Source organism: Chelonoidis abingdonii, chromosome 12 (genome assembly GCF_003597395.2).
Source record: "Chelonoidis abingdonii isolate Lonesome George chromosome 12, CheloAbing_2.0, whole genome shotgun sequence".
Classification (NCBI taxonomy): Eukaryota; Metazoa; Chordata; order Testudines; family Testudinidae; genus Chelonoidis; species Chelonoidis abingdonii.
This window is the reverse complement of record NC_133780.1, coordinates 849,381-871,777: the sequence shown is the minus strand read 5'-3', so window position 1 is coordinate 871,777 and position 22,397 is coordinate 849,381. Positions and strand designations below refer to the sequence as shown.

The 22,397-nt window shown below is 64.2% G+C and overlaps 3 protein-coding genes across 3 annotated transcripts in view; all 3 read left to right on the top strand.

Annotated features, from left to right (window-relative positions):
• Nucleotides 1-1,623: 1,623 nt before the first annotated feature.
• Nucleotides 1,624-3,333, top strand: LOC142047616 (antigen peptide transporter 1-like). The gene is made up of 2 exons (XM_075071489.1): nt 1,624-2,595; nt 3,296-3,333. Exons 1-2 carry the CDS (start codon nt 2,085-2,087, stop codon nt 3,331-3,333), a joined length of 549 nt encoding a protein of 182 aa, XP_074927590.1. The 5' UTR covers nt 1,624-2,084.
• A 9,499-nt stretch (nt 3,334-12,832) lies between these two features.
• On the top strand, nt 12,833-13,650 carry LOC116821666 (ATP-dependent lipid A-core flippase-like). Its single transcript, XM_032775027.2, has 2 exons — nt 12,833-12,989; nt 13,217-13,650. The coding sequence occupies exons 1-2, from the start codon at nt 12,864-12,866 to the stop codon at nt 13,457-13,459; spliced, it is 369 nt and encodes a 122-aa protein (XP_032630918.2). The 5' UTR covers nt 12,833-12,863; the 3' UTR covers nt 13,460-13,650.
• A 6,266-nt stretch (nt 13,651-19,916) lies between these two features.
• The window catches only part of LOC116821653 (antigen peptide transporter 2-like), a 24,926-nt gene continuing 22,445 nt past the window's right edge, over nt 19,917-22,397 (top strand). Inside the window, exons 1-4 of the mRNA XM_032775007.2 lie at nt 19,917-20,005; nt 20,580-21,104; nt 21,320-21,434; nt 21,832-21,962. Of these exons, the coding sequence (XP_032630898.1) occupies nt 20,594-21,104; nt 21,320-21,434; nt 21,832-21,962 (757 nt within the window). The 5' untranslated portion in view covers nt 19,917-20,005; nt 20,580-20,593. The remainder of the gene's footprint in view (nt 20,006-20,579; nt 21,105-21,319; nt 21,435-21,831; nt 21,963-22,397) is intronic.

Below are 22,397 nucleotides of genomic sequence, written 5' to 3'. Positions count from 1 at the left end.
GCCGCACCGCCCTCCCTGCAGCGCCGCCCAGCGCCGCCAGGGGCCGCCCGGCACCCGGCGCCGCTGGGAACCTGTCCCGTCCTGCTCTGCCGGGCAACAGGTGATGCCCGGGCCTGGGGGGCGGGGCTAGGAGTCCCTCCGTCCCTCCCCCGGCGTCCCAAACCGCTTCCCCCATCCATCATGTGCTGGGCCCTGACACCGGGTGAGGGGCGGGTGGGGCCCTGCCTGTCCCGGGCCATACAGGAACCGCCTGGGCGGCTGCACTGGGCAGGGGGGCTGGGCCAGGGGCCTGGAAGCTGCGGGGACCCCTATAGCCCTGCACACCCCCAGCATCTCACTGGCTACAGCAGGGGGTCCTGCCCCCCGGGGGTGGGAGGCCCTGGGCAGGGTGCAGAGTGAGCTCACCCCACACTCACCCCAGAGCGGTGAGGCTGGCTGGGCTGGGCTCTGGGCTGGCCCCACCTGTGCTGTGGGGCTGGCTGGGCTTGGCTCTGGGCCCCGGGACCCGGCCCTTGGCCCCACTGGGTCTCAGCACCACTCAGGGTCCGTCCACATGGGAATAAAAGCCCCTGGCGCAGGCAGCTGGGTCAGCTGAGTCGGGCTCGGGGTGCCGGCTTCACGCCGCAGTGTGGACAATCCGGCTCCCCTGGAGGCCAGGGCCTGACATCTCAGGGAGGGCCCCAGAGCTGGGCTCCAGCCCCGGCCCCGACATCCACAAGCGATCTCTTGTCCCACCAGCCAGAGTCAGCCGGCCCGGCCCTGAGACTTGGCGGGGGGCAAAGGGCCTTTAGCGCAGTGTGGACGTCCCCTCAGTCACTGAGACCTGGCCAGGCTGCTCCCCCGCCCCCGAGCGGCTGGCAGGCAGACCCAGGCAGGTGTTACACCCACCAGTGTCCGACCAGCCTCCTGGTCGGAGCAGGGAGCCGAGCCCAGTGTCCGACCAGCCTCCTGCCCGGAGCAGGGAGCCGAGCCCAGCCTCTCCCACGGGGCAGGAGCCACTTCAGCCTGAATGTGGGGAATGGGGGGTCAAAGCGGGACCGTCCAGAGAATCCCAGGGGCTCTGCACTAGCCGGGGGCTGGAGAGCCCTGGGTCCAGCTCCTGGTGCTGCAGGGCCCCCAGCTGGGGGGGCAGCAGTGGGTGTGACAATAATTCCACAACTGCCTGTGAGGTGCCCAGAGGCCACGGTGATGGGCGCAATGTGAGTCCCATAGCTACACAGACCTCCCTAGATCCCATGGCCTGGGCTCAGTCTGACCCCTCGCTGCACCGGGCTGGCTGCGAGCAGAAATCCCCCCAGACACACCCCTGAGCTTCAATACCCTCCGCCCCCCCGGGAGCTGCAGGTGCAGGGAGGGGGATCTGCGCCATGGGGGGATTTATTATTTCGTGCAACAGTAATTCACACACAGCTTCTGCCCCAGGGTTTCTGCCCCCCCGCCCCCAGTCAGCGCAGAGCCCCCAGCCCTGCTGTAATTGTGCGGAGCCAGGGGGCGTCGCTTGCTATGGGCCGGGGGGGAAGCTCCCCTCGTTGTTCATAGGTAACAGGCTCCATTATACCCCTCGCTCAGCCGGGTCCGAGCTCATCCCATGTAACGCGCTATGGGCGCCCCCCCAGGGCGGGCTCTGCGCTAATCCGGTTTCACTTTCACTTTCGGGAAGCCGCCTCTTTTCCCAGAAGCGGATCGGGGCAGCCGGGAGCTTCCCAAGGCGGGCGGCGAACCGGGGTCCAGACCTGCCTCTCTCCGCCTCCGCCCCCCAGTTCGCGGCCCCTCGCCCAGGCCGGGAGTTGCAGGCGGCGCGTTTCCACGGAGCAGCTGCGAAGCCGGACCAGGAATTGCCCCCGGCGCCTGGGATCCGCTAACCCCCGAGCAGCCGCATCCAGACCCCGGCCCGCACCGGGAAAGGGGGAGACCCCAAGCGGAGTGGAACTGGATCGACAGGACAGGTTCTGCGGTCACTCCGGAGCGGCTCGGAGCGCAGTGACCCGAACGGCCGCCAGAGGGCGCCCCCGGCGGGGACCGGCCGCACCGGGACTAGGAGATTTAGACACTCGCTGCTGAGCACTGCAGGGACCGGCCCGGGGATGAAGCTGGCCATGGCCTGGCTCTCCCTGCCCTTGGTCGTGCTGCTGGATTTCCTCACCCTGCGGCTGGCCCTGCTGCTCTGCCCCCTGCTGCAGGCCTGGGACCCCCTGGCGCTGGCCTGGGGGGTGGCGCTGGCGCGATGGGCACTGCTGAGCCTGAGCGCCCAGGCTGCCCGCGGCAGGGGACAGGGCCTTCCCGGGGGGCTACGGGACGCGCTGCTGCCCCTGGCCACCCTGCTCAGCCTGCTGCTGCCTGGCTACGTGACCCTGCAGGCGCTGGCCCAGCCCCGGGCGCCCCCCTCGGAGCTGCTGCACGGCTGGGGGCGAGGGGACGTCTTCGGCCTGACCTACGGCGTGGCAGGGCTGGTGGCTGCACTCTGGCACCAGCTGTTCCCCGCCGGCAAGGGGGAGCCGGGGCCCTCGGCCTCGCTGGGCCGTCTGCTGGCCTGCATGAGGCCCGACCTGCTGCGCTTTGTGGCCATCGCGGGGTTCCTGGTGCTGTCCTCGCTCGGTGAGTCGGGGGGACCGTGGCTGTGGGCACGAGGGGGAAAGGCCCCGTGTCCTGTTCCCTGCCTCCCTGAGCCAGCCAGTCCCTGCCCAGGGGCCAGATCGGACAGAAACCAGCTGTGTGTTTATACGCCTCTGTCCTGTTTCTGGGCAGAAACTGTCTCTTCCTGTCTGTGCAGCGCCCGGTGCGACAGGGCCCTGACCCTGACCGAGTCCTGTGTGCATTACTGGGCTCTCCGATGGGGTGGGGTGGGGGGTCACAGGGTCCTGGGCCCAGTGTGAGGCTGCACAAATATAGGAAATGACCCTGAATGGGTGAGAAGTGGTCTCTCTGGATTCTAACCACTAGACCCCATTCCCCTCCCAGAGCCGGGAGAGAACCAAGGAGTCATGGCTCCCAGACCCTCCTTCTCTAACCCACCAGCCCCCACTCGCTTTCCAGAGCTGGGGAGAGAACCCAGGAGTCCCAGCTCCCAGCCTCCCCTGCTCTAACCCACCAGCCCCACTCCCCTCCCAGGGCTGGGGAGAGAACCCAGGAGTCCTGGCTCCCAGCCCCCCCTGCTCTAACCCACCAGCCCACCCCCTCCCAGGGCTGGGGAGAGAACCAGGAGTCCTTGGCTCCAAGCCCCTGCGCTCTAACCGCCAGCCCCCACTTCCCAACCTGAGCAGCCAGGAGTCCGACCCATGTGCGTTGGGATTTGCAGGGGAGATGGCAATCCTCTCTACTACACGGGCGCCATGACTGACTGATTTTGTGAGCCGAGAAGACCCTCGGCCTTCGTCCGGGCCATCTGGGCCATGTCCTCAGATCACCGTGGCAGGTAGGCTGGGGGGGCTGGGCTCACGGGGTGGGGCAACGTGTATAGAGCGTGGGGAGAAAAGGGGGGGTCATGGGGGGTGGAGGGGAGCTGGGATCATGGGCCCAGAGGTCTGTATAACAAGATCCCTGCAGGAATTCAGGGGCATGTCTGGGGGGATCGTGGCTGTGTTGGGGGGACAGCGAATTGGGAGGTAGGTCTGGGGCGATTCTGGCTTGGTTGGGGGGCTGGGTGTTGGGGGACAGGTCTGGGGGGACTGTGACTGTGTTTGGAGGGCAGGGAGTTGGGGGCTGGTCTGGGGGGATGGTGGCTGGGTTTGGGCGAGCAGGGAATTGGGGGGTAGGTCAGGGGCAATTGTAGCTGAGTGTTGGGGGGCAGGTCTGGGGGATGGTGACTGTGTTGGGGATTGGGGGGCAGGGAATTGGGGGGTAGGTCTGGGGCGATTGTGGCTGGGTTTGTGAGGCTGCGTGTTTGTGGGGGCGGGGAGTTGGGGGGCAGGTCTGGGGAGATGGTGGCTGGGTTTGGGAGCCAAGGGAGTTGGGGGGCAGGTCTAGGGGGATGGTGGCTGGGTTTGGAGGAGCAGGGAGTCAGGGGGCAGGTCTGGGAGGATGGTGGCTGGGTTTGGGAGCCCAGGGAGTCGGGGGGCAGGTCTAGGGGGTGGTAGCTGGGTTTGGGGGAGCAGGGAGTCAGGGGGCAGGCAATAACCCCAGCACTAATCACTGCCCCCCGCCCCCACAGCGCAGTAACAGAGTTCGTGTCCGACTGTCTCTATAACGGCACCATGAACCGGATCCACACGCGAATCCAGAGCCGGGTCTTCAGCTCCGTCCTGCGCCAGGAGATCGGCTTCTTCCATGCCAACCGCACCGGTACGGGACCCCTCCCCTGCCCCACAGAACCCCCTGCCTCTGCCCCACACCGATCGCACAGACCCACCCGGACTCATCCCCCCCATCCTGCGCCAGGAGATCACCTTCTTCCATGCCAACCACACTGGTATGGGACCCCCTCCCGCCCGACAGACTCTCCTGCCCCTGCCCCACACCGATCACACAGACACCCCCCTCCCCAGGGTCCACCCCATCCTGTGCCAGGAGATCAGCTTCTTCCATGCCAGCTGCACTGGTATGGGACCCCTCCACCCCACAGACCCTCCCACCCGTGTCACAGAGCGTGGGGGAGTCAGGGCCCTGCACCCCCCACTTCCTGCGATTCTCCAGGACTCTCAGCCAGCCAGTAACACAGAAGGTTTATTAGCCGACAGGAACACGGTCTCAAACAGGGCTTGTAGGTGTCACAGAGTGTGGGGGAGTCAGGACCGTGCACCCCTCTTCCTGGGACCCACAGTGACTCTCAGCCAGCCAGTAAAACAGAAGGTTTGTTGGCAGGGCTGGTGCAAGGATGTTTCATGCCCTAGGCGAAACTTCCACCTCGCGCCCTCTCCCGTCCCCAAGCCCCCACCCTGAGGCACGCCCCCGTGGCAGGTCTCCCCTCCTCCCTGAGGCACCCCCCCTGCCCCAGCTCACCCCTGCTCCGCCTCCACCCCAAGCGCACTGTTGCTGCTTCACTTCTCCCACCTCTCAGGCTTTCGGCGCCAATCAGCTTAGGTGCAGCAGACCTGGGAGGCAGGAGAAGTGAAGCAGCCACGGCGCGCTCGGGGAGGAGGCAGGGCAGGGAGTTCCCCTGCGTGCCGCCCCCCACCCCTCACTTGCTGCTGGCGGCCCTCCCCGCGCTCCCCTGCCCCAGCTCCCTCCGCCTAAATGCCGGCGGCGACCAGGGTGGCTGAAGGTCCGGCCGCCGTGGTTGCTGCCGAAGAAAATGCCCCCCACAAATCCCAGCACCCTGGGCGACCGCCTAGCTCGCCTAAATGATTCCACTGGCCCTGTTTATTGGACAACAGGAACGCAGGTTACAGCAGAGCTTGGAGCCCAGCCAGGACCCCTCAATCGAGTCCTTCTGGGGGTTCAGGGTGCTTGGATCCCAGCTAGGATACCCTGAATTCCAACCACCCAGCCCAAAACCCAAACTGCCCTGCCCCTCCTCCTGTCGGCCGACTCCTTTGTCCTGTTTCCTGGGCAAAGGTGCTGACCCCCTCCGCCCTACCTGGCTCAGGTTACGGGCTTAAATCCCGTCCCTCACCTGCAGACATCCCCGGCTCTCCCACCCCCCCCACAGACCATCCCTGCTGCATCGCAGTAGGTACAACCAGGACCCCTCAGTCAAGTCCTTCGGGGGGGGAGGGGGGGTTCAGGGAGCTTAGATCCCAGCTTGGGGTTCCCTGCGTTTCACCACTCAGCCCAAACTGAAACCGAAACCCCTCCAGCAGGCCCTCTCCCCCCCTCTCCTTTGGTCCAGCGCCCCCACCCTCCCAGGCAGAAGGTGTCACTTCTCCCACCCCACCCCGGCTCAGGTTTTTTTAAAGCTCAGGGAGCTTCCCTACAAGGGAAGTCTCCATCCCCACTGTGACCCCCCTGTGACATTCCCAGGTCAAATCCGCCCTGCCCCTGCTCCATCACAGCCCTGCCATCCACACCGACTCCCACAAACACTCCCCCCAGACTGTCCCCCCTTCCCGGTCCTGCACCGGGAAATCAGCTTCCAATGCCAACTGCCCTGGTATGGCCAGCCCCCGATCCCACAGACCCCCAACCCAGGGCTCCCCCCCACCTGAGCCGCCCTGCCCACACTGACCCACAAGACCACTCCCCCCGACTCCTTCCCATACTGTCACCAGAGATCGCTCCATCCAACCGCACTGGTATGGGACCCCCACGACCCCGCACAGATCCCCCAACCCAGGGCTTCCCCACCTTGAGCCCCCTGCCCACACTGACACCAGACACCCCGGGCTCCTCCCTGCCCCAACCCACGAGAAGCCCAGGCCCTGCCACATTGTCACAAACTCCCTACTTCCCTGTAGGGCTCCGCACCGCCCACCACCCATCCCCCACTGGCCCTAAGTACATAGCAGGCTGGCTGGAGACGCTGTGAATGAGGGGGGAATGGAGAGAGTAGGAACAGGGTGATGTGTGGCTGGACGGCCCAGGCTGGAACGGGTCACGTGGAATCGCTCTCAGGAAGCCGTCCCCCACTCCCCCACTGACCCCCCCCCGCTGCCCCCCGCCCAGGGGACATCACGTCGCGGGTGACGGCCGACACGGACGCCATGAGCGAGGCGCTGAGCTGGAAGCTGAGCCTGCTGATGTGGTACGGGATGCGGGGAGCCTTCCTCTTCGGCCTCATGCTGCAGGTGTCGCTGCGCCTGGCGCTCTTCACCGCTGTGGGGCTGCCCCTCGTCCTGCTGGTGCCCAAGCTCTCCGGGAAATTCCACCAGGTACCGCGCCTCCGCCCCAGAGCCTGTCCCCAGCCCCCCAACCTGCCCCCCACTTCCCTCCACGCTGCTCAGCCCCCTGCCCCACACTGCCCCTCATCCTGCTGGTGCCCAAGCTCTCCAGGAAATTCCATCAGGTACCGCGTCTCCACCCCACAGCCTGTCCCCAGCCCCCTGCCCTGCTCAGCCCCCTGCCCTCTGCCCTCCAACCTGCCCCCAGTGCCCCACCCCACAGCCTGTCCTCAGCCCCTTGCCCTGCTCAGCCCCCTGCCCCTGTCTGCCCTCCACTTCCCTCCACGCTGCTCAGCCCCCTGCCCCACACCCCGCGCTGCCCCTCATCCTGCTGGTGCCCAAGCTTTCCAGGAAATTCCACCAGGTACTGCGCCTCCACCCCACAGCCAATCCTCAGCCCCCCTGCCCTGCTCAGCCCCCTGCCCCCCAACCTGCCTCCAGCCCTCCGCCCTGCTCAGCCCCCTGCCCCACACCCCGCGTTGCCCCTCGTCCTGCTGGTGCCCAAGCTCTCCGGGAAGTTCCACCAGGTACTGCCCCTCCCCACTCCCTAGTATCTTCTCCCTTCCCCCACCCCTACCATCTGCCCCCTTTGCACTGCTCCCCACTGCCCCTCCTTCCCACCCCCCACAGCAGCCTGTGGGTGCCCAGGATCCACACAAAATGGGTTAAAAACTGGCTCACTGATCGGTCTCCAAATGTAACTGTAAATGGGGAATAGTCATTCAGGGTGGGGGTTCTAGTGGAGTCCCTAGGGATCGGTGCTTGGCCCTGTGCTATTTAACATCTTATCCATGATCTGGAAGAAAACCTACAACCCTCACTGAAAAAAGAACAGGAGCACTTGTGGCACCTGAGAGACTAACACATTTATTTGGGCAGAAGCTTTCGTGGGCTAAAACCCACTTCATTGGATGCAGGCAATGGAAAATACAGTACAAAGATATATATATAGACATGAAACAATGGGTGTTGCCATACAAACTATACCGACAGTAATCAATTAAGGTGGGCTATTGTCAGCAGGAGAAAAAAAACTTTTGTAGTGATAATCAGGGTGGCCCAGTTGACAAGAAGGTGTGAGTACCAGTAGGGGGGAAATTAGCCTGGGGAAATAGTTTTTATTCTGTGTAATGAGCCATCCACTCCCAGTCTTATTCAAGCCTAATTTAATGGTGTCCAGTTTGCAAATTAATTCCACTTCTGCAGTTTCTCCTTGGAGTCTGTTTTTGAAGTTTTGTTGTTGAATAATTGCGACTTTGAGGTCTGTTACTCGGTGACCAGGGAGGTTGAAGTGTTGTCCAACTGGTTTTTGAATGTTGCTATTCTTGATGTCTGATTTGTGTCCATTTATTCTTTTGCGTAGAGACTGTCCGGTTTGGCTAATGTACGTGGCAGAGGGGCATTGCTGGCATATGATGGCGTATATCACACTGGTAGATGTGCAGGTGAACGAGCCTCTGATAGTGTGGCTGATGTGATTAGGTCCTATGATGGTATCCCCCAAATAGATATGTGGACAGAGCTGGCATCGGGCTTTGTTGCACGGATAGGTTCCTGGGTTAGTGTTTTTGTTGTGTGGTTGCTAGTGAGAATTTGCTTCAGGTTGAGGGGCTGTCTGTAGATGAGGACTGGCCTGTCTCCCAAAGTCTGTGAGAGTGAGGGATTGTTTTCCAGGATAGGTTGTAGATCCTTGATGATGCACTGGAGAGGTTTTAGCTGGGGGCTGAAGGTGACGGCTAGTGGCGTTCTGTTACTTTGCTCAAATAAATGTGTTAGTCTCTAAGGTGCCACAAGGACTCCTGTTCTTTTTGAGGATACAGACTAACGTGGCTGCTACTCTGACACCAACCCTCACTGAGAGAGTCTACAAATGACACACAAACTGGGGAGGGGTAGAAAAGAAAGTGTTGGGTCAGTGACACGGGGCAGGTTGCTGGGTAAGCCGGGTGCAGGCAGACGATCTGCGTTTTAATTCGGCTATGAGTACATGTCCGGCTAGGAGCGAGGGATGTGGGCCAGACTCACAGGCTGGGGGCTCTACCCTGGGGGCAGCGACTCGGAAACAGATCTGGGGCTGGGCAGGGGGGTGGAGGCAGAGGGGTGCCCAGAACCTCCTGTTCTGACCCCCTCGCTCCCCCCCAGAGCCTGGCGCAGCAGGTGCAGGAGTCCCTGGCCAAGGCTAACGAGGTGGCGGTGGAGACCTTCCAGGCCATGCCCACGGTGCGCAGCTTTGCCAATGAGGAGGGGGCCGCCCAGCGCTACGGACAGCGGCTGCAGGAGACCTACCGGCTCAACAAGCAGGAGGCAGCCGCCTACGCCGCCTCCATGTGGACCAACAGCGTAAGGGGGCGTCGTGGGGGTGCTGCGGCAATGGGGGGAGGCGCCATGGCAACGAGGGATGTACGGCTGCCGTGGCAATGGGGGTACAGAGGCAGGGTGCAGCCGGGGAAAGCGCTGGCAGACTGTACCAAGGGGTCAGGGGAGTGTGGTAACCCTGGGGGCAGGGGGCAGAAGACACTATCCCTGGGGTGGGGGGACGGGGCCTGGTATCCCATGGCAGTGGCAGGGAGCAGGGGGGGGCGTATGCTCAGGGTCAGACAGGAGGGGTATCTCTGGGGGATGGGGAGGTGGCAGAAGGGGCCAGGGAAGGGCAAAGGGGCCTCTCTGGGGGAGTCATGCTGGGCCCCTTCTCCCCATCAGGGTGGGGTCCCCCAGCCTTGACGAAAGCTCCAAGCCCCCATCACTCCCCCATAAGCTGGGGACCCCCCCCAGAGCTCCTTGGGGTGGAGGGCAGACCCCCATTAACACTCTGTCCTCCCCAGCTGTCGGGGCTGGCGCTGAAGGTGGGGATCCTGTACTACGGGGGGCGGCTGGTCACCGCCGGGGCCGTCAGCACCGGGGACCTGGTCACCTTCGTCCTCTACGAGATGCAGTTCACCACGGCCGTGGAGGTGAGTGTGGGGGTCCCCTGTTTCCAGGGGCTGCTGACCACTCGCCTGGGGATGGGGGCTGTGGGGGGTTACACCCAGCCCTGACCTTCTGGGCCCCCCAGTGATGGGGGTGAGTGGGAGGCTGTAGAGTGAGCTCACCCAGCCTGTACCCCTGTCCCCCAGGTGCTGCTCTCCACCTACCCCAGCGTGCAGAAGGCCGTGGGCTCCTCGGAGAAGATCTTTGAGTACATGGAGCGAACGCCCCAGATCAGCCCCCCCGGGACACTGGCCCCCGCCAGCCTGCGTGGGCATCTCCAGGTGCAGGATGTCTGGTTCTCCTACCCCGGCCGGGACGACGCCCCTGTGCTCAAGGTACCCAGTGGGGGGACCCAGCACAGAGTTTGGGTCAGGGGTGGGAATTCAGGGGGGATCCAGAGCAGAACCAAGGATTCAGGGGCCCTGAATCCTTGGTTCTGCTCTGGATGAATCAGGGGACAGTAGCTGGAGGGGTTATGGGGGGCTGCAGGGGAGGAGGATCAGGGGGTCAGACTGGGGGTTGTGGGGGTAGAGCCACCAGGGAAGGGGAGGATGGGGGGTATAGGGGAGGGGTGCTGGAGGGCCCAGGGCTGGGGGAAGGTTCCCCATGTCTAACCCCCCTCCCCCGCAGGGGGTGTCTCTGGAGCTGCGCCCCGGGGAGGTGACGGCGCTGGTGGGCCCGTCGGGCGCGGGGAAGACGTCGCTGGTGGCCCTGCTGGAGCGTTTCTATGAGCCTCAGCGCGGGCGCCTGCTGCTGGATGGGCGGGACCTGCGGGAGTATGAGCATCATTACCTGCACAGCAAGGTACCCCCCTGCTGTCCCCCCATTGCTCCCCCGGCATCCCCTTCCCCCATTGCTACCTGCACAGCAAGTACCGCCCTGCTGCCCCCCCATTGCTCCTGCCGGCATCCCATTCCCATGCTACCGCGCACAGCAAAGTACCCCCTGCTGTCCCCACCATTGCCCCCGTGCATCCCCTTCCCCCATTGCTACCTGCATAGCAAAGTTATCCCCCTGCCACCCCTCAACACTCCCCCCATCGCTACCTTGCACCAGCAAGGTACCCCCTGCCCCCCCCCATGCTACCCCAGCATCCCCTCCCCATTGCTACCTGCACAACAAGGTACCGCCCCCTGCCACCCCCATCACTACCTGGCGTAGGGCAAGGTACCCCCTGACGCTGCCCCCATTTCTCCCCCATCCCCCACGGCTTCTCCTCTCCCATTGCCTGACCTGCACAGCAAGGTATCCCCCTGGCCACCCTCAACTCTCCCACATCACTACCCCCCGGGGCCACCGCAAAGGTACCCTCTCTCCCCGCCATCCAACCTGCAACAACAAGGTACGCCCATGACAGCCCATCACACCTGCCCAGCAAGTACCCCCTCTGCCTCCCCACATCACGAACCTGCACGAACAAGGACCCCCCTGCTGCCCCATTGCTCCCCCAGCAATCTCTTCCCCCATCACACCTGCAAAGCAAGGTACTCCCTGCCGCCCCCAGCTGGCTCCTGGGCATCCCCTCCACCCTGCCATCCCCTTCCCCATCGCTACCCTGGACCGCAGGTACCCCCCTCCGCCGCCAACCCACCTCACCCCGGCATCGCCCTCCCCTATCATTACCTATGCACCAAGCATGTAACCCCCTGCTGTCCCCTCACCTCCCCCCCACAGCAATCCACTCCCCCATCACTACCGTCCACCCGCAAAGGGGTAAATTCCCCCCCCCCCTGCCCCCACATCCCCCAGCAATCTTTCCCCCATCACTACCTGCCCGCAAGGACCTGTACCACTCTCCACCCGCTCAACGTGTTCCACAACCCCCTGGCGTGTCCCAATGGCTGGGGCATCGCCCCACCGTCCCTCTCCTCACCCCACCTGGGGCAGGGAATCACCAGATGTTGGGGAGAGGAAGTCCCGGGAACAGGATCCTCTCAGGGGAGCCTGATCCGCCAGCCCGACACTCGGTCCCTGGGCCCCTCAGACCTCTGACCCCCCTAGGTGCGGTGAGTCTGTGCGTTCTCAGCCCTCGAATCTCCCGGTTCCTCACTCCTCTCCCCACCGCCCCCAGGTGGCGCTGGTGAGCCAGAAGGCTCGTGCTGGTCGCGTCCGCCTCGCTGCATGAAAACATCGCCTATGCGGGCTGGGGGGCGCAGCCGCCAGAGGTGATGGGGGCTGGCCCCGCGTGCCAACGCCCACGGCTCATCGCCCAGCCACCATGCTATGACAGGTACTGGACCCTATACAACCCCTTGGGAACCCCTATAACCCTCTCCCAGCACCCCAGTACCCCTGGGACCTTCGACTCCCCAGGGAACCCTATACCCTTCCCCCAGTACCCCCCTGTGACCTCCAACCCCCTTGGGACCTCTATACCCCTCCCCAGCACCCCAGTACCCCTGGGACCTTCCACTCCCCTGGGAACCCTATACCCCTCCCCAGCAACCCAGTGCCCCCCGGCACCCCCCACTCACCTGGAAACCCTATACCCTTCCCCAGCACACCAGTACCCCTGGGACCTCCCACTCTTCTGGGAACACTATACCCCTGGGAACCCTATACCCCTCCCCAGCACCCCAGTACTCCTGGGACCTCCCACTCCCCAGGGAACCCTATACCCCTGGGAACCCTATACCCCTTCCCAGCACCCCAGTGCCCCTGGGACCTCCCACTCCCCTGGGAACCCTATACCCCTGGGAACCCTATACCCCTCCCCCCAGCACCCCAGTACCCCCCCTGGCAACCCCCCACTTACCTGGGAACCCTATACATCTCCCCCAGTACCCCCCTGTAACCCGCTAGACCTCTGGGACCCCATACCCCTCCCCCAGCACCCCAGTACTTCCTGGTACCCCCCACTCCCCTGGGAACCCTAGACCCCTCCCCAGTACCTCCCTGTGACCCCCAACCCCCCTGGAACTCCAACTGCCCCCTCCTCTTCCCCCCTGGCCACAGCACAGGCACCAGCCCATATCCCACCCTATGACCCCCCAGTAACCCCAGAACCCTTCTCCACAGGCCACAACACAGTACCCAGCACCCAGCCCTGCCCCAGGGTGTGTGTTAGGGGGTATAGAGTGGGGCACGCTACTAACATGCCTCACAGGGCACTGACCTCAGCTCCCCCCCACAGATGTCGGAGAGATGGGGGGGCAGATCTCGGGGGGGCAGAGGCAGGGGGTGGCCATTGCCCGAGCCCTGCTCCGAGACCCCCAAGTGCTGATCCTGGACGATGCCACCAGCGCCCTGGATACGGAGAGTCAGCTGTGGGTGAGTGATATGGGGGGGTCGCAGGTTGGGAGTGAGGGGTAGCGGCAGGGCTGGGGGAGAGCCCAGGGCTAGCAGGGGGTTGTGGGTTGGGAGTGAGGAGCATTGACAGAGACTCCATTGGCTGGGGCAGGGGTTGGGGTGGGGGATGGCAGCTGGTGAAGGGGGGTTCCCCACACAGCCCCCCCCTGCATCAGGCTGTTTCTTACCCCAGGCATCTGCTGTTGCAGGTGGAGAAGGAGATTTACGAGGGCGCTGGAGCCGAGCGCTCGGTGCTGCTCATCGCCCATCGCCTGAGCACCGTGGAGCGAGCCGACCGCATCCTGGTGCTGGAGGATGGGGAGATCCGGGAGCAGGGCACCCACCAGGAGCTGCTGGCGCTGCAGGGCAGCTACTGGCGCCTGGCGCAGAAACAGCTCAATGGGGATGCGGGGGGCGGCTCCGAGGATGGGCTGGGAGCTGGGGGGCCGTGAGGCTGGCACCGTGGGGATCCTCCAGGGAGGGGGGGTTTCAGCTCCTCCTGCACGTGTGGTTCCTCCCCAGGGTGGGGGGGTTCTCAGAGCTTCCCCCCCATATGCGGCTCCTTCGCCCTGGGGACCTGGCACAGGACACAGGACCAGAGGGTGTGCAGGGGGCTCCGTCTCTGGACAAACCCCAGCTCTGAGACCTATTGTGCTGCAGAGAGACCGGGGCCCCTTCCCAGCAGGGGGGCTTTGCTGGGGGAATCGAGGCAGGCGAGTGAGGGGTGGGGCGGCTGGTGTTTGTCTGGCTTGTGTGTAATAAAGTGTCTTGTTTTCTCATGTGTTTCCTGCCTGATCCTTGGGGTCTGCCCCCCCTGCAGCATCAGGTCACCCCAGGGCCCAGCCTCACATCCACCTGGAAGCCCCTGGGGGCAGGATCCCCCTTGGAACACGCTGCTGTGTTCCTGCCTGTGCCCTTGGGGGGTCCCTGCCTGGGGTGGTGGGACCCTAGAGTGCCAAGCAGCTGGTGCAGACTCTGCTCAGTCTGAGCTTTGCAACGCCCCAGGCTGGGAACAGGGAGGGGCAGTGCTGGGGGCGGGGAGCTGCGAATGCCCCTGGCAGTGCCAGGGGAGGGAGGGGAAGCTGTGAACGCCCCAGGGCAGTGCCAGATAGGGGGAGGTGTCATTAGCCGAGCCCCGCCCAAGCGGGGGACCCGCGTCAGCAGTTACCAGGCAGATCGGGCTGCATCAGGTTAGAGCTGCCCCCCACCCTCCGGTCCCCGTGTGCGCCCAGCGCCGGAGCAGCGCCCCTGGGGGCGGTGGGGGGCATGGCAGGGAGGGTCACCGCCCCCCCGCTGCTGTAGGATGTCGCGCGGACCGGCCCCTGGCTGCTGGGAACCCCCTTCTCCCCCCTGCGCCCCCCGGGGGTGGATCCCTGCGCTTTTCGGTGCCACGTTCCCCGCTGGCTGCCCAGGGCCTCTCCCCAAGGACTTCCCCTGAGCAGCCTCTGGACTGGCCCCCTCCGGGCTCCCCTGTGCCCCCCCCCCGGATCCCCCTGCGCCCTCAGCCCCTCTCCATGCGCCCCTGGACCGAGCTGGGCAACAGCAAAGGAAATTATGGGTGCATGGGGTGTATTACAGGATAGCAGGGAGTTGTTAGGGGTGGCAGAGGGTATGGGGTGTTATGGGGTGACGCGGAATTTGGGGTGCAGAGGGCATGGGGGGCATGTAACACGCATTCAGGAGAGTGTTAGGGGATGCAGGGGGTTTGGGGCGCTCGGTGAAGGAGTCCCAGGTGCCACCCCAAGCATTCCCACCCGGCCCCCAGGCTCTATCGCCTGAGGACAAGGAGCGGAATCAGTCTCGGCGCCTCCAACTGCTTGCGAACATGCTGTGCGTAGCCGGGGCATGGGGCTGTCCGGTGGAGCATTGATATCTGCGCTGGGCAAAAGGTACCTAAGCCCTATTGGCATTGTCCTGAACAGTCGCGGTCCGATTACCCTCAGCCCCCTTGGGCCCCAAGCCATTGCCTTCAGAACACCCCCTTTGCGCCCGCCATGTCCCAAGCCCCCACCTCTGGCCTCCAGCCATGCCCCAGCAACCCCCCTCTGAGCCCCAGCCTATGCCCCAAAGGCCCCCACCTCTGGCCCCAGCCATGCACCCAGGCACCCCCTCTGAGCCCCCAGCCATCCCCCATCCCCACTCTGGCCCAGCCATATGCCTCAGGCACCCCCCTCTGGCCCCACAGCCATGCCCCAATTCCCACCTCTGAGCCTCCACGCCGGACCTTGATCTGAGCCCATGCCCACATCTCTGAGCCCTTCTATAGAGAAGACTCACCACCCCACCCTACCTGTACCCATAAACCCCCCTGTGAGCCCCCTCCCACACACCCTGACTGGTCTCTCTGAACCCCCCAGCTCCCTGCAGCCCCCTGACTCTCTTTCCCATGGGGTGGCGTACTACGTGACGAAGAGGGCGCGCCGTACCTGCCCAATGTTCTCACGGGCAGCGGGAAGCCCTACGCCTATGGGTGAATGACAGCGGTACCGGCCTGACCCTCAGTGTGGCGCGAGGCCTTAGACCTGGGGCGCCGCGCAATCTCGTCTTCCCACCACGCACGAGTACTCCGGGGGCTTCGTCAACATGTAATGGGGACGAGGTCTGGGGGGAGATTGGCCCCCAGGTGGGATTCCGTGCTCGTTCGGTGTTGGGTCCTCCACCTGGGGGTGACACCCTGCACTCCGATCTCGACACTGGGTCCTCCATCTCCGGGACACATGGTCCCGTCCCCTCACACCCCAGGCGTGGGAGCTCAGCTCTGCCATCTCGGACGCCTGGGTCCCGTCCCCTCACACCCCAGGGGTGGGAGCTCAGCTCTGCCATCCCGGATGCCTGGGTCCCGTCCCCTCACACTCCAGGCGTGGGAGCTCAGCTCTGCCATCCTGGACACCTGAGTCCCGTCCCCTCACACCCCAGGCGTGGGAGCTCAGCTCTGCCATCTCGGATGCCTGGGTCCCGTCCCCTCACGCCCCAGGGGTGGGAGCTCAGCTCTGCCATCCGAGACACCTGGGTCCCGTCCCATCACTCTCCGGGTCCTGGAAGACTGATGCACGGCCCTGCACTGTCATCTCTGATGCCTGGGCTCCATCCCCATCCTGGTCTCTGCCCCCCATTCTCGGGGCTGGTGCTGCCCCTCGCTCTCCCTGTCCTCCCCCCCAGTGTATCACATGAAGGAAGATGGCTGGATCCGGGTTGGCCGGACGGACGTCAGCGACCTGCTGCACCAGTACGCGGATGCCAAGCAGTGACACGGGAACGGACCCGGTGCCCACACTCAGGGACCAGCGAGACTCAGGGCTGCAGTGACCGGGCATGGGGGGGCATGACGGTGGGGGGGCAGTGAAACGAGTTTCTGTGTGTGATGGAATAAAGTGATGTGGTGAAAATCACGGCTGCTGGAGTCGATTTAACGGTGTGTCCCTGCAGCGCGGGGGAGGGAGAGTCACACAGGGCAGCTGGGAGGGTCTGATGGGGGGGCGCTGGTTCCAGGGATGAAGCTGTGGGGGAGCCACAGAAATTCAGGGGTGTTTAATGCAGCTTTGGAAATCCTGGAACTAGCCCACACACAGCTCTGCCGGTGCCCCTCACTCCAGACCCATAGCCCCCTGCTATACTAATCTACACTGGCAATTTAAGTGCAGGGTCCCTTGGGAGCAGAGCGTCACTCATCACGCTGGGCGCTGATGACAGATTTCACAGCAGGCGAAGGTTTGTGTCACAGAGTATGGGGGAGACAAGGCCCTGCACCCCCCACTTCCTGTGATTCCCCGCAACTCTCAACCAGCCAGGAACACAGAAGGTTTATTAGCCGACAGGAACACAGTCCACAGCAGAGCTTTCAGGTACAGACAACAGGACCCCTCAGTCAGGTCCAGTGCTGGGCCTCCCAGCCAGCTCCAAACTGACTCACCCTCCAGCCCCTCCTCTGCCTTTGTCCCTTTCCCGGGCCAGGAGGCACCTGATCTCTTTGTCCCCAACCCCTTCCGTTGGCACCTTGCTGGAGAGGACCCCAGGCCATCAGTGGCCAGGAGACAGAGTGTGGGTCATTCTCTGTGCAGACACCATCACACCTGCCCTCTTGGGCTCCACAACAATCCCACCCCCTTATCCCACCACCTAGAGACTTACGAACTGCAAAGGGGAAACTGAGGCACCCCCACAGTATTCAGAGAAAACATTAAGAACACCATGCTGGGTGCCGCTGACAGACTTCACAGCAGGTGAAGTTTCGAAGCGGAGTCTCCCAGTGACACCCACCCTCTGGTGTCTTTAACCTGGGGAAATTCAGCCTCCTCCTACCCCCAAACTCCCTCTGTAATTGGAGATTCCTAGAGCTGCACAGTCTGGCTGGAGGCGATGTGGTGATTCTCCTGCAGTGTCACATAACGTCTGGATTGACCTGCCCTGCCCGACAGGCCTGGGAACCTGGGGAACTCCTGTTGGATCTGATTCCATGTCCAGGACTAAGGCAGCCACACGATCAGAGAGTGAAATATGTCTATCCCTACGTGGGGGGCGATACTGCAGTGAGGGAGCGGACCGAATGTCTAGAGAGCGAGACTGGGAGCCAGGCTGGGGGGATTCGATTGAAGGGCTGTCTGGGGACAGTGAGATAGATCACACAAGGGGGAGACATCACCCCACTGCACCAAGTCAAACCCCAGGCCCATGAGAACAAACCTGTGCTACCATCGAGTGGTTTGCAGTTGTGCAGAGCTTTAAAATTACACCTGTATTTGTATGGCCAAAAAGTCTCTTGCTTCAACCCAGTTTGGACGCCAGAATCCAAAGCTTCAATTTGCACCACAAAGTGGGGTGTAAAATCAGGGTTTATTCACACTGGCTCCTTGGTTAACATTTCTTGTCAGCATTCAAAGCTGCACCGGCTCTCGTGGGCCGGTCTATTTGCTCCGGCTTTTGTTTCCACTGCATAGCAGAACCTCAGAGTTACAAACCCCCGGGAATGGAAGTTGGTCGTAGCTCTGAAACGTTTGTAACTGAACAAACCGTTCTGGTGCTTTCAAAGGTTTACAGCTGAACAGTGACTGGACACAGCTTTGAAATGCTACTGTGCTGAAGAAAAATGCTGCTTTCCCGTTCTTTGTAGTAGTTTTCGTTCAACACAGCACTGTCCTGCAGTGGCTTTTTTCTGGTTTTCTGCTCTCTGCTGCCCCGGATTGTGCGCTTCCGGCTCCAGACGAGGTGTGTGGCTGACTGGTCAGTTTGTAACTCAGGTTCTGCTGTAGCTCAGGTACAGGAGCTGAGATGGTACATACAGTAGCTACAGACCCCTGGTAGCACCCACCAGGCCAAGCACAGACTAGCCTGGCTGGTGGGGGGTTGTTTTGGGTGGGGAAGGGGATTTAGCATAGCCTCAGCTTTGCCCTTGTCCTGTTTCTTTCTGTACTCAATGCCTGAGGCAGGTCAGGGGGCCCAGATGCCTGGGGATGGGTGGACGGGGTGGCTGGATAATCTCTGCAGTGCCCCTATTCCCATGGAGACCCTTCTCCCCGGTTCCCGGCTCCAGGGCGGTACTGTGGGTGAATCACCTCTGGGCTGGAGGGATTTCCACCTCTCCAACCCCCGTCCTGTGTGAGGAGCCCCGGGCCTGTTCCCAGCCCCACAGTCACTTTGGCTCTGGCCACCTTCACACCCCACAGCACAGAGCTGGGGAAAGTCCCCCGGAGGCCTGTTTGCCCAGAGCCCAGACCCCGTTCCCCTGCCCTGCAGCTCTTGGCTCTGAACCCAGAGCGAGGGCTGAGTCCCATGGCACCAGGCAGGGCCCCCAGGGGTTGGGAATCCCAGCTGGTTGTGTCTGTGCTGGGAGCTTAGCTGCAGGAGCTGGGGACAGGGTGCACCAGGCATGAGGAAACTAAGGCAGGGAGCTGGAGCCTGGATGCCGGGGGCCGGGGCCAGGTGCTGCTGTATCTGGCACCTGGGGTAGGGCTGGGTTGCAGGGAGCTGAGCTGGGCGCTGCTGTATCTGGTACCTGGGGGCAGGATGGGGCTGAACTGGGTGGGGGGTGTCTGGGTGCAGGGAGCTGAGCGGGGGCTGGGGTGGTGGTGTCTGGGTGCAGGGGCTGAGCTGGGGATGTGGATGGGACAGGTCCAGGGTCCGGGCGGTGCTATACTTGGTACCTAGGGGTGGGGCTGGGCTGAGCTCTGGGGGCGTGTCTGGGTGCAGGGGCTGAGCCAGGGATGGGACCGGGGATGTGGGAATGGGGCTGGGGCAGGTTCAGGGTCCGGGCGCTGCTGTATCTGGCACCTGGGGCAGGGTTGGGTGCAGGGAGCTGAGCTGGGGTGGAGGGGGGCGGGTGTCTGGTGAGGAGTCTGAGCTGGGCTGGATGAGGTGTAGGATGGGGTACTGGGCAGGTTTCAGGTGTCGGGCTGCTGTATTTAGGATACCTGGGGCGGGCTGGGTTGCAGGGGCTGAGCTGGGGCTGGGGGTGTCTGGGTGAAGGCCTGAGCTGGGGGGTGGAATAGGGGCTGGGCAGGTTCAGTGTCGGGCGCTGCCTTGTATTTGCGTACCTTGGGGCAGGGCTGGGTGCAGGGGCTGCAGCTGGGGCTTGGGGGGGTGTTCTGGGTGAGGGGCTGGGCTGGGATGTGGGATGGGGCTGGGGCAGGTCAGGGTCTGCCGAGCTGTATTTTGTACTGGGGGCAGGGCTGGGTGCAGGGAGCTGAGCTGGGGCTGGGGGGTGTCTGGTTGACGGGTTGGGGCAGGTTAGGGTCCAGGCGCTGCTTGTCAATCTTGGCACCTGGGCCTGGCATGGGGTCGGTATGGGGGGTGTCTGGGTGCAGGGGCTGAGGGCTGGAGCTGGAGCCGGGGCTGGAGCCGAGCGCTGCCGGTTGCAGCCCGGGCTCCCCTGCGGCCGCAGCCGGCAGCAGCAGCAGGAGGGCGGGGCCCGCCCAGGAATCCCCCGAAAGCGAAACCGGGCGGCTCGGCGGGTCCGGCGCTGCAGCCGCGGAAGGGCCGGAGCCGAGCCGGAGCCGGAGCTGCAGGTGCCGGTCTCGGGGGAGGCAGCCAGGGGGTCGCGGGGGCTGGTGCACTGGCCGGGGGGCGCGGGGGGGGCAGGCGCTCAGAGGCACTGGGAGGACACTGGGTGCAGGGTAGGGCCGGAAGCAGCCGCGGGGTTTGGGGGGTTTGGTTTGGGGGGGGCAGTTTATTGGGTTTTATTCCAAGTTCCCCTGGATTCCCCCCCCAGGCGGCGCGTCCCCACCCAGCGCCCCCACTTGTACTGGGGCAGGCGGGGACGGGCCCCGCCTGACTGGTGCGTGCTGGGCTGGGGGGGGGCTGGACATTAGGGGGCAGGTTGGGATGGGGGCAGCGGGTGAGGGCTGGGAATACAGGGGTGGGTGTCACAGCATTTGGGGGGTGTGGGTTAGGGACTGGAGTGTGGGGAGCCCTGGGGTGGATCGGGGGGTGGGATTGGGGTGGATCGGGATGCAGAGTAGGGCAGAAAGAGATGGCGATGAATTGGGGGCAAACTGGAAATTGGGGGGCTGAGGGACATGGGGGGGTCAGTCGGTGCATGAACCTCTCAATTGACTGCTCCCCTCTGCTGTCTCTCTGCAGGCCTTGCCACTACCATGGCGCTGCCCCTCACCCTGCGTCTGGGCTGCCCCCTGCTGCTCTGCGACCTGACCCTGCTGGCCCTGCTGGGCTGGGGCGTCCCCTCGCTGGCCCCCCTGGGGCTGCTGGCCACCTGGCTGGAAGCTGCTGTGCGTTTCCTGGGGCTCTGGGGGGCCTGGGGGCTGCTGGCCCTGGATCGGCCCCTCCTGTCCCCCCCCAGGGCCCTGGCTGCCCTGTGCCTGCTGTCCCCCCTGTACCTCACCCTGCGGAGCTGCCTGCCCCTGCCCGATGTGCCCCCCGCCCTGCTGGCTGGTGCCCCCTGGGCCTGGCTGCTGCTGAGCTATGGGGCAGTGGGGCTGGCCCAGCTCACCTGGGGGGCCTTGGGGCAGGGGGACAGGGCTGGGGGGCCCGGCGCTGAGGACACGGAGCGGGAGTCCAGGGCCATCCTGCGCCGGCTGGTGGGGCTGTCCTGGCCCGACAAGTCCTTCCTGTCCGGGGCCTTCGTCTTCCTCACCCTGGCTGTGATCGGTGAGTGGGGCAGGGAGGGGGCACGGACCCACGGGGTGGGAAATCCAGGGGCCAGGATGCCTGGACCCCCCCCGAAGGGATATGTGGACCAGGGGCTGGATGGGCCCAGTGGTGTGACACAGGGTGATGGGGCGGAAGGGGTGCTCGGGGGGTGGGGAGACCTCGTTTTGTCTGGGCCTCTGGTCCCTCCAACGCTGCCTGTGTCTCTGTGGCAGGCGAGACCTTCATCCCCTACTACACAGGGCGCGTCATCGACATCCTGGGCAGCGCCTACGACCCTGACGCCTTCGCCATCGCCATTGGCCTCATGTGCCTGGCCTCCTTTGGCAGGTGAGATCCCCCAGCCCTAGGGTGAGCCCCCCAGAGCCCCTCATGGGACTTCCTAGCCCTGGAGAGACCCCCCAGTGCCTCTATGGGATGCCCAGCCCTAGGGAGACCCCTCCAGTACCCCATATGGGACCTCCTAGCTCTGGGGTGAGCCCCCCAGAGCCCCTCATGGGGCCCCCGGTGCCTCTCACGAGACCCCCAGTGCCCCTCACGAGACCCCTAGTCTTGGGGAGAGACCCCCCAGGCCTTGCACTGTGCTCTCCAAGGGACCGGTGCCCTGGGGGCGTGATTTCCCCACATCACCCCCACACAGCTCCCAACAGAGGGGGACGTGCGATGGGTTACAGGATACCCCTTTAGCAGAATGAGCGTCTGTCTGTCTGTCTGTCCCCTCCCCCAGCTCCCTGGCCGCCGGCTGCCGCGGGGGGCTCTTCATGTTCACGCTCTCCCGGCTCAACATCCGCATCCGCGAGCTCCTCTTCTCCTCCCTGGTGCGCCAGGACCTGGCCTTCTTCCAGCAGGTCAAAACAGGTGAGTCCCGCCCACCCAGCACCCCCCGGCATCCTCTCCCCAAGCTTTCCCCTCTATTGCCATCCCGTCCCCCGTGGCACGCTCTGGTGTCCTCTCCCCCAAGCTCCCCCCAGCTGGCACTCACTCCCCTCCCAGTGCACCCCCAGCCCCCCTCATCTCCTCGTATCCTCCCATAGGCATCTGCTTCCTCTCACTCGCTATCCGCCCCTCCTTTCATTCCCCCACATCTGGCTCCCTGTAGCTCCCACCCCCTGTCACGGAGTCCCTGGGCGATGCTCTGGAACAGCTCCCCACAAAGCCAGTCAGGACTTTGGGGAGCCTCCTCGCCCTCGGAGCAGACTTGTTCAGGGTAAGAAGCTCACACAGCTTCACCTCCTGGGTCTCTCCTTGGAGCATTCAGCATCCTCTGCCCCTCCGTGCGCTTCCCACAGCGAG

Bases quoted from the DNA above. Each gene is read 5' to 3' on its own strand.
- LOC116821666 (XM_032775027.2), top strand. From the start codon at position 12,864: ATGGGGGGGCAGATCTCGGGGGGGCAGAGGCAGGGGGTGGCCATTGCC. The intron at 12,990-13,216 runs GTGAGTGATATG...CTGCTGTTGCAG, and splicing joins ATACGGAGAGTCAGCTGTGG to GTGGAGAAGGAGATTTACGA.
- LOC142047616 (XM_075071489.1), top strand. From the start codon at position 2,085: ATGAAGCTGGCCATGGCCTGGCTCTCCCTGCCCTTGGTCGTGCTGCTG. The intron at 2,596-3,295 runs GTGAGTCGGGGG...TGGGATTTGCAG, and splicing joins CCTGGTGCTGTCCTCGCTCG to GGGAGATGGCAATCCTCTCT.